This window comes from Puntigrus tetrazona, chromosome 23, assembly GCF_018831695.1.
Source record: "Puntigrus tetrazona isolate hp1 chromosome 23, ASM1883169v1, whole genome shotgun sequence".
Taxonomy (NCBI): domain Eukaryota; kingdom Metazoa; phylum Chordata; class Actinopteri; order Cypriniformes; family Cyprinidae; genus Puntigrus; species Puntigrus tetrazona.
This window is the reverse complement of record NC_056721.1, coordinates 14,025,540-14,041,493: the sequence shown is the minus strand read 5'-3', so window position 1 is coordinate 14,041,493 and position 15,954 is coordinate 14,025,540. Positions and strand designations below refer to the sequence as shown.

Below are 15,954 nucleotides of genomic sequence, written 5' to 3'. Positions count from 1 at the left end.
AGGGTAAGTGACGCTTGCGTTTACTGTCATTTACCCGGTGGCTGGTTGAGCATTCCGACTAATTCCACCCCGGTTTCTCTGTCCCGGTAGGAGTTGAGAGGAATCCCTGCCCCGCCCACTCCGACTGCTGGAGCCTGGTTGAGGAAGGTAGCACTCCTGCGTGGCGGCGCGCCTGACGGGGTTGACGCTGGGGAGCCTCCAGTGGAATGTGACGAGTCGGCTGCCCTCCTCTTTATTGTCACCATCATTTATTCGCGCGCTTCTTCACCAGGCTCCCGGCGGGAGTGGGGTGTGTATATATATCGGTCAGGTAAGGCGCACCTGAAGGGGATTAGCCTTGTCACCGTCGCCGTTAAATATGATCCTCGGGGAATATATGCATGCACGCTGGTGTCCTCGTGGGTCCAGGGGCGGCGCATGCGATATCACCCGCCCGTCCCGAGAAGTGCGCCGTGGGATAGTCCAGGCTATGAGCACATATCATCCCACTCTGCCGCCGGAGCAATATATATACGCGCGCGAATATATCCCGAGGGGCCATAAAGGGGAGCGCCTCCAGCGCCTCGACCGCTGGAACCCTCGACCCCTGGAACACGGCCTAAACCTGCATACCCGGAGCACTGACGAGGACAGATCCCCTTTATTTGGACACTTCCCCCTTGGACACTTTATTTTGTATTATTATTATTTCTGTTAATAATGTTTTAAAAAAAGTCGAGGCCTGACGCCACGCCCACTGTGTCTGTCGTTCTGCTCCTTCCTGTCATAATATATATATATATATATATATATATATATAAATATTACATAATAGCAATAAATAAATATATAGTTCAGATTATATAGCCTAAGATAAATAGTATTCAGGACAATCTTTTTATATCATCAACTCATATACATATATATAATCATACATATATAGGTTTTCATAAATAAAGCAGCACAACTGTTTCCAGTATTGATAATAACAAGAAATCATTTGAGCAGCAAATTAGCATATTAGAATGATTTCCGAATAACCAAGCAAGTTTGAAATATGGATTAATGGCTTCTGAAAATCTAGCTAAATTAATTGCATTACAAATATATTAAAACAGAAGCCATTATTCTAAAGCTGGTATTAAGCTTTAGAATAATGGCTTCTGTTTTAATATATTTATTAAAATGCTTTTTTTTTTTTATTACTTTGCAATATCAGTACTGATTTAAGTGTGTTTTTGGTCAAATAAACAAATCAAAACAAGTAAAGAAACAATCAACAGGCGAGTTATTTCAAAATCGTTGCACAATCCCCGTGTGTGTGTGTGTGTGTGTGTGTGTGTGTGTGTGTGTGTGTGTGTGTGTGTGTGTGTGTGTGTGTGTGTGTGTGTGTGTGTGTGTGTGTGTGTAAATAATCCATTGTAAGCAGCAGTTCCGTATGAATGTGAAAGCGGCTTGCCACACACAGTGTAGCGATCACAGCAGATATGTAAAGTCGACCACACATTTCTACAAATAAAGCCTCGACGACGACTCTAAGGTCTGCTAGATGTCAGCTCCTAGACAGATATCTCAGAGAGCTAAGGCCAGCTGATCCTGGCGAGACGTTTCCAGCGGCGTCGGAACGCGAAGGAGGAGAGAGGCAGCAGCATCAGTAATCAGACTAGCTCCCTCCCAACCGCACGGCTGAGGCGGATTCAACTGCAGCACTGGGGAACGTATCGCTGGATGTGGGTGAAGACCGTGTGAACGCGCGTGTGGGCTCATACGCCGGGAGAGCGAGATCTGCTCATCCTAACCCTATGCGCCTTAAGAACGCTTCCCAATCTGGCGCGCTCAGGACAGAGGCAGGTGTGAGCGGCGAGGGCGCATCCATGAGCGTCTTCTCCCGGGACGGCATGTTTTTAGTTTAACCGGGATTTGTTTGAGCAGACCGGGGAAGAGGAAAGGCGAGTTCGGAAGTTTTGATGCATATGATCACAACCACCATGATTTTTATGATCCTCGGTGCTTCGGTTGTCATGGTAAGACCCTTCGCCCGCCCGAGCGCTTCGCATTTTCGCGTTTTTCAAAGTGAAATCGGGGGTTTAACGGGAGCGCGGACCGCTGAAAGTCCGTTTAGAAATCTCATTAAGACAGCACGACCGCACTTGTGTCTATTACTGGCTGATGTGGAAATGTAATGTGTATTTTCCCCTGCAGTGGTCACAGTACCAGGTCATGTAGCGGTTGCTGTGTTCCAATACTGCTTGTCATGTCCCGGTTGACTCGAATGGTTCTTTGCAGGCGATAGCGTGTTTAATGGACATGAACGCGCTCCTGGACCGCTTTCACAACTACATCTTACCGCATTTACGAGGGGAGGACCGCGTCTGTCATTGCAACTGTGGAAGGTAAAAAAACCCAAGCGTTAATAATGAATTGAATTCTAGCACGAGAGCCAGAAATTGACAGCTCCACCGAGCTCTTAGGCCCGAGCTATTCACCGGCCCCGAAACATTGTCTTTTCCATTTCCATCTCATTTATCCAATCGGAGACCGTCACATTAAAGGCCTCGTATGTGTATCCGCGGGGTTTGTGTCATAATTTGGGCGTAATTCGAGCGCTTTATCGGCGCCGAGCAGCTACTGTTGCTTTGCGTCGGTGTTTCAGGAGGAGAATTCTCCTTGATTTCTCTGCTCGTGTTTTTTTTTTCTTTCTGCGTATCAAGGTGTGATTTTTTTTCTCTCTCTCTCCAAGCACAGTTGTTCTTTTGGGCGCGCGAGTTAGCCACAAAATCGCGTTGATATTACTGATAAAATGTGCGATTTCAATAAAGGACTGTTTGAGTTCATGCACGTAGTGAATGCAGTTTTGCGATGTTGTTAGTTGCCTACAAAAAGGTTTGGGCACAGAAAAACGCACAAATACTGTATTTATATACATATACAGGACTATCATTACCATTGGTCTTTTATGTACTGAAGCTTATCGTTTTTACAACAGCTTCTGCTCAAGCTATCTGTTGATAACAAGTTTTTGATGTAGGAACATCCGAGGGTATTCATTTAGGTCATATCATAATTGTTCGGAAAGGCACGTTTTAGCACTTTATTATTGGTGAAGATCTGTTAATAACTTAATGTATGCCACATTTTCTTCCAAACGTAGAGTATGTTCTGTGTCACATTTCAGGACCAAGAGCGTTATAAATGGGTCATGGTCAGTGAAAACTTGCTCAGTGTCCTGAAATTTGCAGACGAAAGACATAAAACTCTTGCGTGAATTATTTGATCATAAATAACACTTAAAGTCGATTTATAGATAAACAAAGGAAGCATATAGCCACGGTTTGCGCTGATCGTCGTCGTTAAGAGATAGCATTTATCATTCTTCATTGGTCAAACCTGTTCATGCAGTCCCTTAATATCTCCACATCTGTATTTTCTTCCAGTCAGTCGCATTCTCTTAATTTCTTTAATTACCTGCAAATTAATGACGTTTTTCCACCTTTTCCTCCAAATTTGGCTACAGTTTTTATTAAACTTAATTTCACTTTTTTAGGCCTAATGTTGCCGAGGATCAGGGTTGCTTTTGTATACAAGCAAAAGTCACACAAAAAATAAAAAAGCTATAATGTAGTCACGCACAGTCAAAACCGGATGAAGAGCCGTAAACGCATAACGCCTTTTAAACCCTATAAGACACTTTTGCGCATAGTTCTGTTGAGACATAAAAAGAGAGTTTTCCATGAAGTGCAGTGAAAATGGAAGCCACTGCACTATTTGTAACAGCTGTGTGCAAAACCATATGCTCGGTGCATTTATATGTTCCAAGACAACTAACCCAGCTTGATCGATCTCGGTTGGGTCCGAATAGCACCGGTATAGAAATGCTGGCTTTCCCACCCCGCTGAGAGCGTTATTAAAGCCAACGGTTGTGTAATTGACACAATATTGCACGTCCTCGTCGTCTGTCTCTTTGTTTATCGTTGACTTTATCATCTTACGTTTAATGTCCCCCGCCTGTCGCTTTTTGTTGCTGAATGTAAACCTCTTAACACAGCTCTCCCCTCTCTGCCCTAGGCATCATGTTCACTACGTAATTCCGTATGACGGAGACCATTCGCTCGTGGACTCGTCTGAGAATTACTTTGTGAGTGACAGCGTGACCAAACAGGAGATGGACCTCATGCTGGGGCTGTTGCTGGGCTTCTGTATCAGCTGGCTGTTGTTGTGGCTGGATGGAGCTTTGCACTGTGCTGTGAGGGCCTGGAGAGCCAGTCGCTATTATGGTGAGTGGGAAGAACATTGTAACCAAGAATATATGGAAAGCATCTACGTTGATAGATGTAAAAGACAAAGGATATGCTTGTAGGAACAATATGCAGAGCAGGCCGTGATTTGGTTACGGAAAATTTAATTATAGCTTATACAGAGTAAGCGAGCGTTCATCCATTTATTTATTTTTATGCATCAAAATCAAGTTTTCTTCCCTCACGTGGGCATTTATTTAATGTTACGAACGGAGGTAATGCTATTTGTGTGTTATTTTGCATTATATATTGTTTCGCGTGATCTTTTTGAGGTTAAACGTCATTGAGTGTTGTTTCCTTGCTCAGTAAATGCCATGTTTTGTGTGCAGGATTTAAATCGATGTATTCAGGTCTTAACAGTGGTTAATGTATTTAAAAAAAAAAAAAAAAATTCAAGAATTCAAGTCAAACACTTTACTGTGAAGAATAAGTGCCTTAAATGTTAGTGACAATATGAAACCTTGTGTAGTTAATTTAAAGTACGCTGAAAAAAAAAGGGGTGTCAAAAAACTATTTTAACTTAGAAATTGCCAGTAAATCTCTCAATTAATTACAAAGAAACACGCTGAACTAAAAATTTAATTGTAAAGTAAAAGTGTTGTTAGCTGTATCCTAAAGAATAAAATATTGAAATTAAATGAATGAGAATTCAAATTGTACATTACTCATTATATCACTGGTGTTTATAATATACAGTAACAGATCAGCTGATCTCACAAAATGATTAGCAGTTGTGTGTATATATATATATATATATATATATATATATATATATATATATATATATATATATATATATATATATACCCAGATTTGTATAGGATTAAATCTTCATAAATTTATAAAGCCATCTTTGAAATGTGTCCCGCTGTATTGGTTTTATGTTAATAAACATATTTTTTCCAAACACTCCCAAAATTCAATTTTCTTTCCCCAAACATTTACACACCTATATTTTTCATTTTCATCAGCTGTCAGCGTTCCCCTTCTGCCCTGTTATTATCACCCTCAGTAATGAATGTATTAAGATAAAGACTGTGGCTGCAGAAATGAACAGCAGGCTTTCACTCGGTGTAACTGAATCGCAGGCAACCCGGCAGTTGTTTATAACAGTCGTCTATGGTCCTTTGAGGGCAAAGAGGTACATAAGCTGTGGCGGAATATGTAAACAGTGCCTTAAAAGGGAACGCTTTTAGTTTGAATATGATTATTGTGTTCATCGCATGAACTTTTGACGGTTATTATAGGTCAAGAGAGTGGCAGATAAAAGAATTGCTCGGAAGAACAGAATAAATCGAAAAAGTAGGTTATTACATGGCCACTAACTATTTAGTAATTAAACACTCCGAGTCAGGGGATGACTAGTCAGGTTATTTAGCGACAGTGAGTGACTTTAATAAGCCTTAACCCAGAATACTCACCAAATAAGTTAAACGTGAATAAATAAATAAATTGTGTGTGTGTGTGTGTGTGTGTGTGTGTGTGTGTGTGTGTGTGTATTAGGTTCATTTTGTTACAATCAATAACTGAAATGCAAAGGAGTTTGAGGTGTGATATGAGAAATGAAATTCACTTTTAGTTCTGGAGGAGTGGATTGACATAAACAGTTGGAAAATGGCGAAAGTTGGAAATATTCAAAGCGCGGCATGCAGTTACTGCTCAGTCAGAATCAAGTATCTCAGATCATTGTGTAATATATAATACAGTGAAGGGATAGTTAAGCCCTGCTCATCCAAAAACGATAACTATAACGATAACTAGAAAGATAATGATATTAGCGTCCACCAGTGAATGATATGGTCTGTTTATTCTTAACTATTCCTTCAGTATATTATACATACTCTCGTTACAGAAGGGATTCGGACTGGATGTCACTGTTTGTATCATTTATCAGCTGAAAAAAAATTGTTCTGCAAGTGATTCCAAAGATATCGTTTCTCCATGCCTTTATCATTGTAGTTGTGCCGTGGCTATTCTTTAATGATTTGTCCAACTATAGAATTATCTTTATCTTTATAGTTATCGCCATTGGTATAAACAGGCCTTTAAAAATTAAATTAAATTCTGTCGTTGGCTGTGCAACTCACCCCGGTGTCCTTTGGTCAATCTTCAAAAAACACATAATAAGATGTTTTAATATCTTAGAAAATCCGAAAACGTCACAAAGGCGTAGTAAAATTAATGTATGAATGGTGCAGTTTAATCCAAGTTTTGTGAAATGATCACTTTATATGATTTAGACTTTTACTTACATCAACACATATGTGTAAATCACATATGGTAAAGATATGGTAAACGTGCGTTAATGTAGGAAAAAAAATTAATGTTCATTATATAAAGCAATCATATCTCTTTCAAACCACTATTTAAAATTTTACAATTCCTTTATGGCCTTTTTGGATATTCCATGTTTTTCTTTGTGGAAGGGCAAAAACATTTTAGATTTTAATAATTGTATTTGTTTGGAACGACGTGAGGGTTAGTAAATGATGATAGATTTTTTTGGTGAACTGTCTCTTTAATTCAACCACCAAAATAAATATATATTCACTGAGGGAAATTACAACCTTATGCATTTTTTTTTTTTTTTTAAATCCAACACAAACTTGTATTTCCATATGATATGACCCAGTGAAAAAATACTGGGGATGCCCCTCTAGTAAAGCACACCACAGCTGTGAAATTGTGACGTTGATGGCAGGTCAGCCTCATTTAGCCTCACCAGGATAGGGAGTGAAGGTGAGGTTGATGGAAAGGAAGGAGGGAGGGAGATGCTGTCATACCCCCACCCCCACCAGCACACACACACACACACACACACACACACACACACACACAGAGAGACTTGCACCCTTGCACTGTGCAAGTGCTAAAAATAGACAAAGAGCAGCTGGATAGAGAAGCAAGTTGGCGAGACGTGTAAGCGTGCAGTCATACACACACATATACTCTCACACACAATGCACATACACCGCACCGAGGCTCATACCTTAAATTTTAGCTTTGATTTTCTATTTAAGAAATAAATTTCATTGCTTTGACAATTTGCTGTTATTCTTTTGTTTAGCTCAGGAGTGATATATCAGATAACAGCTGGTAATAATAAAACATTTAATACATTTAGCTATATGTGGTGACATTTTAATAGTTTTACAATATAATTGTAACGCTAAAATATTTTATACATTATATTTTATATTCTGGGTTTTTTCTATTTTCTTCTGCTCCGTTCGGGAATACTATATACATAAATTGATTTACATTGTAATAATAAAATATTTCAGTTACTCCTTAGCCAACCCAAAACAGCCTTCAAATAAATTAAACAGTTATAACCCTTAAAAATAAAAAATAAGTACCTAAAATGAACAAAAAAAATTATAAAAAGGATAATTCCATGGGATCCTTGTCCACAAAACAAATAATAAAGGTCGTTTTGTTTTACATTAATTCATCTAAAAGCTGAATAGATAAGCCTTCCATTGACATATGGATTGTAATATTTGAATATCTGTATTCTGAGGGTGCAAAAAAGTGAAAATATTGAGAAAAATCGCTTTAATTGCCTTTAAAGGTGTCTAAATAATTCTCTTAGCATGCACATTTCTAATCAAAAATTACGTTTTTATATATTTATGGTAAGAAATGTACAAAATGTCTTAATGAAACATGATCTTTACTTAATATCCCAATGATTTTAGCATAAAGAAAAACTATTATTTTGACCCATGCAATATAATTCTGGCTATTATTACAAATATACTCACATTGCTTAAGGTTTTGTGGTCCAGGAAATAAACTCATATTTTATACTTTTACTTTTCTTAATTTTGCAATAAAACTAATAGGGCTAAATAATGATTGCGTGCAACCGACGTCCCCCGCCTTTCTTTTGTTTAAACAAAGGCGCGATCTATTACTGAAACCCTTTAATATTCAGCTCTTCACTGAACCCTTCCTCCATGTCTTTTGATCCAGCTGTAAGGCTTAAAAAACCTTTATTCGCCGTCTTCCTCCGTACACCCTTCAAGACGGTCCTAGCGGATGGCATGCCCATGGAATGCTATAAATAACCCCTCGCTCCCCCATCGCCTCCCTCGCACACACACTGACACACTTCCAACAGGGCTAGTTGTGAGGGGCGGGGCTGTCTGAGGAACTCTCTGTGGTTTCGCTACACCTCAACCCCACGTCTGAACCCTCACGCTGTTTCCGTTAACACGTTGCACAGACACGCTGGCTCACTGTGAGCCGTGCATCTGTTTTTTGTTTCCTTTTCTTTAACCCGACTCATTAGCTCAGTCATTAGGGATGTACGGAACTAGGGATGCTAATCGCGCTTTTCTCTGTGCCGCCCACAGATACCCCTTCCTGGTCGTGGTTGCCTCAGTTCTGCAACCTCCGGGACCTCCGTAGACGCGCGCAGCTCCGGCAGCTGGAGGACTCCAGCGGAAACATGGTGCACATCAAGCAGAAGCTCTATCACAATGGTCACCCCAGCCCCCGCCACCTCTGACTTTAACGGCAGTTTCCCCAAAACTGCTCCATTACCAGCTGCTGCCTCAGAGACCCACTTTAATTGTTCCACTACATCTTTTAGACGTTCGAAAACCACTCGAGTATTTGCCAAAAGAAGAAAGAAGATTATCGTTGCCAATATGCTGATCTGTGTCCGCGTTCGCCGCTTTCGGCGAATGGTTTAGAAAGGGTTTTTTTTTTTTCTGTACAGGCATTTTGTTTTCAATTGCTGAATCTAGGCATGCACTTTTAGAATGGGGGAGGATGCAAGAAATGGTTTTGTGAGACATTGGCAGTCGGTTCATGTTTTTTCCTTGCTTCCCCCCCTCCTCACCTTTTTTAGCTTTTTCATCGGAATACTTTTTGGGAGGGGGGTGATTAGCGGGTGGGGCGGGAGGGCGGAGGTTACGGTTTTGTGATGGTATAGTTAGAGATTAATGCTCTTGTAAATAGTTATACATATTGTTTTACGGGATTTAAGCAAACACGGGAGTAGGAGGTTCTTAGAGACAAGTCATGAACTGTGTAAAAAGAGAGAAAAACATAAAGAGGAAAGAATTTCGAATGCTGATATGTGATATGTGAACTTTTTGGATGGATGAAAAAGAGATAATTAAAAAAACGATCGATTAGCTTTGTTACTATGTGAAATAAATGAATGTATTAATTTTATCTGTAAATAAAGGAGAGTGCAGGAAGGTTGAAATGAGTGGTCAGGGCTCTTTTTGCTGTTTTGAACGTCATCCGTCATATTTGAGAGAACTGCTAGCACTTGCCTTGTCTTCCCTACACTGTGTCCAATAGCCCTTCCTGGTCTGCTTTTAAACTACTTCAAACTCAAACAAGAACAACCAGCCTGCCAGCACACAGAGCCCTGACCCAATTTTCTCTTCCTCTTTATGTCCAGACATTGCTGTTGTGAAGATAAAATGTCTGTTTTATTAAAAGTGCCATTGAAGCACAACAGTGACCCCTAGTTTTGGGATGTGTCATTTCTCAACGACTCAAGGCGGTGCGCGTGGGACAATCGCGTAACATTCATTCTGAGGGGAATTCATTTTATGATTCGTTTCATGATTTTGAGGACTCACGCTAAATATTGTGCGGCAGCCAGAATCTGTGATAAGTGGTGAGTTTAAAACTGTTCTGATGCTGTATTAGGGCGAAAAAAAAAGAATTTGCATGAGAAAGTAATAGAGAACACTTTTTAAATAAAAACAATCGATATGATTTTGAGATAACGTGACTGATATGACTAGGTTGATTGTTTTCCAAAGAAGCATCACCATTATGCTCACCAAGACTGAATTCATGATTAAAGGTTCAATATTACTTCTGAAATATTACTACATTTTAAAATACAGTTTAAAGCTGTTTTCTATTTTAATATATTTTAAATGGCAATTTATTTCTTTAATGGCATTGAATTTTCAGCATTTTTCACTGCAGTCTTCAGTGTCACATGCTTCTTCATATCTGGTAATATTAGACAATCATAAAAGCTTTAGTATTTACCCACCAATAATAATATAATATAAAGCAATTTAGTATCATGTGATACTGAATACTGGAGTAACGACTGGGAATACGTTAAAATTTAAAACTTCTTGTAATAAAATATCTGTTTTTGTAGTATTTTTCAAATGAATGCGGTCTTGGTGAACATATGAGAGAATTCTTGCATGATATATATTTGACATTGATGTACAGTGACTCACATTAAACCACTTAAGGCTGTAAATGTGCTCTGTTTAGGGTAAAAAAAGGGAATATGTGAATTGTTTAACTCGATTAAGGACAACGACATATTTAAATGACAGATTTAAATAAATCCTTTCCGATTTGCCTCAATATACCCTACACTGACTCATAAGGTCAAAGGGATTTGCTGGAAGCTCTTCTGGCAGAAGTGGGACTCACTTGACAGATAAACGTGGACTACTACACTTGAGGCCTGAATGAGATTGCTTTTGATCCCGGAGTCACTGCAGATCTCTGGGTGGAAATGAGACAAGGCCGATGAACACCATTCCTGTTGTACCTTGGAGGGATATTTTAATGCTTCTTCAACCGTAGTTCTTGATGTCTCTCAAACTTGAGGGGAAAACCTCACTCAAGATCGATTCACATCTCGGGAACATTAAATACACGCTGACCTGTTTTCCCGCTGTTAAAGCCTCGGCGAAGAGGCTGAGCTTCTAAAACAACGGACTGCTATGACATTGTGCTCTGTTCCTAAGGGTTTATCTTAAAATGCTGTCAGAGGTGTTTTAAAATGCTTTCTACCCTGTTTTGCATTCTAAGGTGATGAGTTTTGCAGAATAAATACCTTTGTGTCTGGCATTTATTATTTTGCTGTGGATCAGCAAAAATGTCGCACTCCAAAAACCTGAATAATTGTTTGCAGTAATGTTTTCCCACAGGTTAAGTAAGAAAATAACGAACCACATCGCAGGGTTTAACATAGCTGGATATGTATACGTGTATGAGTATACATGTGACCCTGGACTGAGATTTAGACATCATCTGAAAGCTTCCATTGTATTTGATAATCTAAGGGTACAAAAAAATAAATCAAATAATAATAATAATAAAAAAAATACATAATAACCTATTTACCTATAAATAAAAACCTTTAAATTTGTCCAAATGTCAAATGATTTGTCCTTAACAATGCATATTACTAAACAAAAATGTATGTTTATTATGTTATGATATATTTATAGTAGGAAATTAACAAAACATCTTCATGGAGTATGATCTTAACTTAACGATTGCTTTTGGCATAGAAGAAAAATCTATCATTTTAACCCATATGTTGAATTGGTGGCTATTGTTATAAATATACCCATGCTACTTATAACCGGTTTTGTGGTCCAGAGTCACACATGTAGAATATTTCGCTCAAAGATGATTTGACCTGCATAGAGCATTTCTCCAAATGTAACCCATTTAGGAATAATAAAGAATAACAATGTCAGACATTTCATGCAACTATTATGATAAAGTCTCTATAATATGCAGCACTATAAGTTTATGGCAAATTTGTTCTATAGATAGTTCTCTCTTTAGTTCCATAATGCCAAATCTCTTTTTAGAGCCGAGAAGGCAGGTTTTTACCGTATGAACTATGAACCCTGACCTTTGGAGGTGTTAATCCTCATATCATAACACAAAAGCATGTTGGCCTTATCTGCTTATCCATATGTGTTCGCATATGCTAATGTTTTAAGAAGTTTTGTTGAATTAGGACCTCACACGAAATGTATAACATTAACAAATAATATTTTTAATTTATTACGTAATTAAATTTTTAGTTTAATTTAACATTTAATATTTAATCATTATTATTTTTATTATTTACAATAGAAACTGATTCTTCCTTTCTTTGGTTAATCATTATTATTATTATTATTATTTTTTTATTATTATTTTTTTTTTAAACTTACCCATTACTCCCCATTACTTGTATTAACTTCCATGACTTTTCTAGGCCTGAATCTTTACACAGCCGCGGGACCCCAGAAAGGTTGCTTCAAGCTCAGTTCCCAAAGTCCCTTTCGAGGATGCATTTCTAAAGCCTGCGTCCCAATCCTCACACGCTAGCCTCGCGTCGCTCTTTATTGACGGAGGACAGATTCACGCCCCGGCGTCATTAGGAGGAGAGGCAGATTGTAGTTTACATATTTGAAACTCTCAAAGCCGCTCGCGCGCAAAGGAGATCCCGCGCGACAGCACAGAAGCTGAAGATGTCCGCGTGCGTTTCTTTTTCTCGCGGCGCTCTTGCTCTGCGCGGCACCAGGACGCTGTTGGTAAGTTGCGTGTACGAATCTGAGCCGTCGGCATCTTACTGTGACCGTGCGAGTCTTTCCATTGGGCTGAGCTGGTTAGCTGACAGATCCAGGTTAACCTGTTTAGTCGGGTTATCGCTGTTGCGCAGTTTATAAAACGCCGTCTTCGTCAGATTACGCAAAAGTGACTATTTTATAATTAAACCGACAGTAGAAGGAGTGAAGTTTGAAGTCCATTGCACGTTATATAGCTTAACAATGTGAGTTGAGTAAGAAGGTGATCCTGGACACTTCTCTCTTACACCTGGAGGTGGCGCTGTGAAAAGGCAAATTCCAGTGGATTCGTTTTATTCAGGCCAAAGACCCCTCGGATAAAAAGACGCTGGAATATTTATGTTTTTCTAAACTCGACTAAGCCATGCAAATAATATAGACGCGTTTGCATTTTTTTTAAATTGTAGGAATGCGTTAGTTTTATTTATGCAATGTCTGTAAACTCAGGATGTTAAGTTGAACTTTCCTCTCTCTACCCCAGCTGGTACGATGTGCCCAGACCGCAGCTGCTCCTGCCCCTGAGCCAAAAATAAAGAGATTTCAGATTTACAGATGGGACCCTGACACACCTGGTGACAAGCCCCGCATGCAAACCTACGAGATTGATTTGAACACGTAAGCGTCGATATTTACAGTGAAGCTGTTGCTTTGCTGTTTTTGTTTTACTTAAAGGAACATTAAGTGAATAAATCAAAAATGGTCATGGTTTATTTGTCATCGCACGCTGTTGTTTATTAAGAATCGCACAACTTTTAACGACACCTTCTCGCTCTTAGATGCGGTCCGATGGTTCTTGATGCTCTCATCAAAATTAAAAATGAAATGGACCCGACACTCACCTTCAGACGCTCATGTAGAGAGGGTAAAAAAAAAAAACTAAAATGGAATTAAGAATAAATGCATGATTTTTGAGCAGCGCAAATAAAAAATCGGTTCTGCGTCCTGTTAAAGAAAAGTCAACCCGAAAATAAAATCCATCTCAGGCCATTCAAGATGTATATGAGTTTGTTTCTTGGCTATTTGACAAATTTAAAATAGCCTACATTCACTGCAGAGTCAAATAAAATACGCTCTGATCAATAAACATCAATAAAACTCCTATACTTCTTGGACGCAAATTTACGTTTTTAAGTGAACTATTTCTTTGGTATGTAACATCATAATATAATTTTACAGGTATCTGTGGCTCATGCGCTATGAATATCAACGGAGGCAACACTTTAGCCTGCATAGACAAAATAGATACAAATACCAGCAAAGTGACGAAGATTTACCCCCTGCCTCACATGTATGTCGTGAAAGATCTCGTCCCTGTGAGTAAACTGAAAATCCCGGCCACGGCATATGCTAATATGAGCATTTACGTGACTAATAGAATAAACCTAAAATTTCCAACTTCTACACTTATATTTCCTTTTTCTTTTAAGGATATGAGCAACTTTTACGCTCAGTACAAGTCCATCGAGCCCTATTTGAAGAAGAGGGACGAGTCAAAGCAGGGAAAAGAGCAGTACCTGCAGTCAGTCGAGGAGCGTCAAAAGCTGGTTTGAGGCTCTCTGCTCATTCTCTCAGTGTGACGGGTGGTTGTGGTCTTCGCTAATGATTGTTTTAAACACGTGCTCACAGGACGGCCTGTACGAGTGCATCCTCTGCGCATGCTGCAGCACCAGTTGTCCTAGTTACTGGTGGAATGGAGACAGGTACCTTGGTCCAGCTGTGCTCATGCAAGTATGCGTCGTTTTGTTTTTAGCACTGCTTATATGGGCAATAACAGCCATTTATGATTGTTTATCGATTTTACAGAAGTAGATCTACCAGTGGTTATTCTGTATCAGGATTGAGATCACGTCTTCGGCCTCACGTCTTTGCTGTTTTGTATCCAATTCTCAGGCCTATAGGTGGATGATTGACTCTCGTGATGACTTTACAGAAGAGCGTCTGTCCAAATTACAGGACCCTTTCTCCCTCTACCGCTGTCACACGATAATGAATTGTACTAAGGCATGTCCTAAGGTATGCCATTTTCCCGTCAAACTGCACAGCCGCACTTTACTTGGATGACTCTGTAATTTAAAATTGAAGGGGACAGATCACCCTAAAAAAAATCATTGTTTACTAGCTCTCATTATTTCAAAATTGCGTGAATTTCTTTCTTCTGTCTCTTAAAGAAGATGCTTAGTTTGACTCCCATTGTATGCACAAAACCTACAATGGGAGCTAAACTGGTTTTGTTTCTTTTTTGGGTGCACTGTCCCTTTAAATAAATGTTTGTTTACATTAGACCCTTTTCACAAGACTGTGATGATGCATTTAACGGTCATCAGCATCATAAATATGAAAAACATTTTTCATATTTGTATTTATAACACCATTCTTTGTATTATTACCTTTGCATCAAATTACAAAAAAAAATTATATACATTAATGCAAGGGTGTTTCTAATGCAGCGTCCATGGCATCGTCGGTAAATTTCTCTTCTGACTGCCGTTATCAGTCTCTCCCTATTTTTTTATTTTATTGGAAGTCATAAAAACACTATCGCTGAGTTGTTGTTTTTTTTGCCATTTGAGGAAATGGGAATGCAAAAATATATATTTGTGGGGCCCTTTCATTTACTGCTCTTCAAGTTAGCCCAACTATAATGACTTCCGCTGCGCAGAAACGCGAAAACGTGAAAAAGGTCCATAGCTTAAGTTTAATGTCTCCCATTTTTTTCCTGTATTTAATTTCACCTGTTCTGTCCTCTCTTCCGTTTAGGGACTCAATCCTGGAAAAGCCATAGCCGAAATCAAGAAAATGATGGCCACTTACAAAGAAAAGAGATCGTATGCAGTCTGACTTTTGAATGCTGGAAATATCATGTATTGTTTAAATTATTGTGTAAATGTGTGAATTCAGCATGGAGTGCTCGCTAAAGTGCGATATTTAGTTACTTGATAGCGGAGTCCTAATGAACAGTAACTATAACTGTCATGCATTTTACTTCTATTTTAACTTAATTGTAGTTCTGCTGTACATGAATATCCAAATGCAGCGACCTGTAAAAAAACTGCATGATATTTAACATATAATAGCGTAACGTTTTTGTTGTGTCCTAGTTTGTCTTTTGTGTGGTAGATTCATACTGTATACATTGTCTTATACTTCTCAAAATATACACAGATATCAGCACGTTTAAAAGCACAGTCATCTCTTCGCAATAAACTGTACTCTTTATAGGTTAGAGCGACATGTTTTGCAGTAATAAAGTGCATGCTTCTGCAGATAAATTAGATTTTGAGAAGCTACTTCTCGTGGTGTCCTCAAGGTGGCGGTGT

The 15,954-nt window shown here is 38.9% G+C and overlaps 2 protein-coding genes across 3 annotated transcripts; both read left to right on the top strand.

The window, feature by feature from the left end:
• Positions 1–1,415: 1,415 nt before the first annotated feature.
• Positions 1,416–9,768, top strand: tmem240a (transmembrane protein 240a). Of its 2 annotated transcripts, none has more exons than XM_043224173.1 (4): positions 1,416–2,003; positions 2,182–2,372; positions 4,045–4,253; positions 8,636–9,768. In XM_043224173.1, the coding sequence occupies exons 2-4, from the start codon at positions 2,281–2,283 to the stop codon at positions 8,788–8,790; spliced, it is 456 nt and encodes a 151-aa protein (XP_043080108.1). In that variant the 5' UTR covers positions 1,416–2,003; positions 2,182–2,280; the 3' UTR covers positions 8,791–9,768. The 2 variants fall into 2 exon arrangements, with proteins under 2 accessions (XP_043080108.1, XP_043080107.1); XM_043224172.1 differs by having other exon boundaries at positions 1,418–2,003; positions 2,266–2,372.
• A 2,557-nt stretch (positions 9,769–12,325) lies between these two features.
• Positions 12,326–15,860, top strand: LOC122328469 (succinate dehydrogenase [ubiquinone] iron-sulfur subunit, mitochondrial-like). The gene is made up of 8 exons (XM_043224171.1): positions 12,326–12,604; positions 13,119–13,252; positions 13,414–13,499; positions 13,814–13,950; positions 14,065–14,181; positions 14,264–14,365; positions 14,528–14,650; positions 15,395–15,860. Exons 1-8 carry the CDS (start codon positions 12,542–12,544, stop codon positions 15,473–15,475), a joined length of 843 nt encoding a protein of 280 aa, XP_043080106.1. The 5' UTR covers positions 12,326–12,541; the 3' UTR covers positions 15,476–15,860.
• Positions 15,861–15,954: the final 94 nt, after the last annotated feature.

What these genes read in the sequence shown, in the direction of transcription:
- tmem240a (XM_043224172.1), top strand. Translation starts at nt 1,947, where the DNA reads ATGCATATGATCACAACCACCATGATTTTTATGATCCTCGGTGCTTCG. An exon ending in TCGGTGCTTCGGTTGTCATG is followed by an intron (nt 2,004 to 2,265) that starts GTAAGACCCTTC and finishes GGTTCTTTGCAG; the next exon opens with GCGATAGCGTGTTTAATGGA. An exon ending in TGTCATTGCAACTGTGGAAG is followed by an intron (nt 2,373 to 4,044) that starts GTAAAAAAACCC and finishes TCTCTGCCCTAG; the next exon opens with GCATCATGTTCACTACGTAA.
- LOC122328469 (XM_043224171.1), top strand. Translation starts at nt 12,542, where the DNA reads ATGTCCGCGTGCGTTTCTTTTTCTCGCGGCGCTCTTGCTCTGCGCGGC. An exon ending in TCGTGAAAGATCTCGTCCCT is followed by an intron (nt 13,951 to 14,064) that starts GTGAGTAAACTG and finishes TTTTCTTTTAAG; the next exon opens with GATATGAGCAACTTTTACGC. An exon ending in GTACTAAGGCATGTCCTAAG is followed by an intron (nt 14,651 to 15,394) that starts GTATGCCATTTT and finishes TCTTCCGTTTAG; the next exon opens with GGACTCAATCCTGGAAAAGC.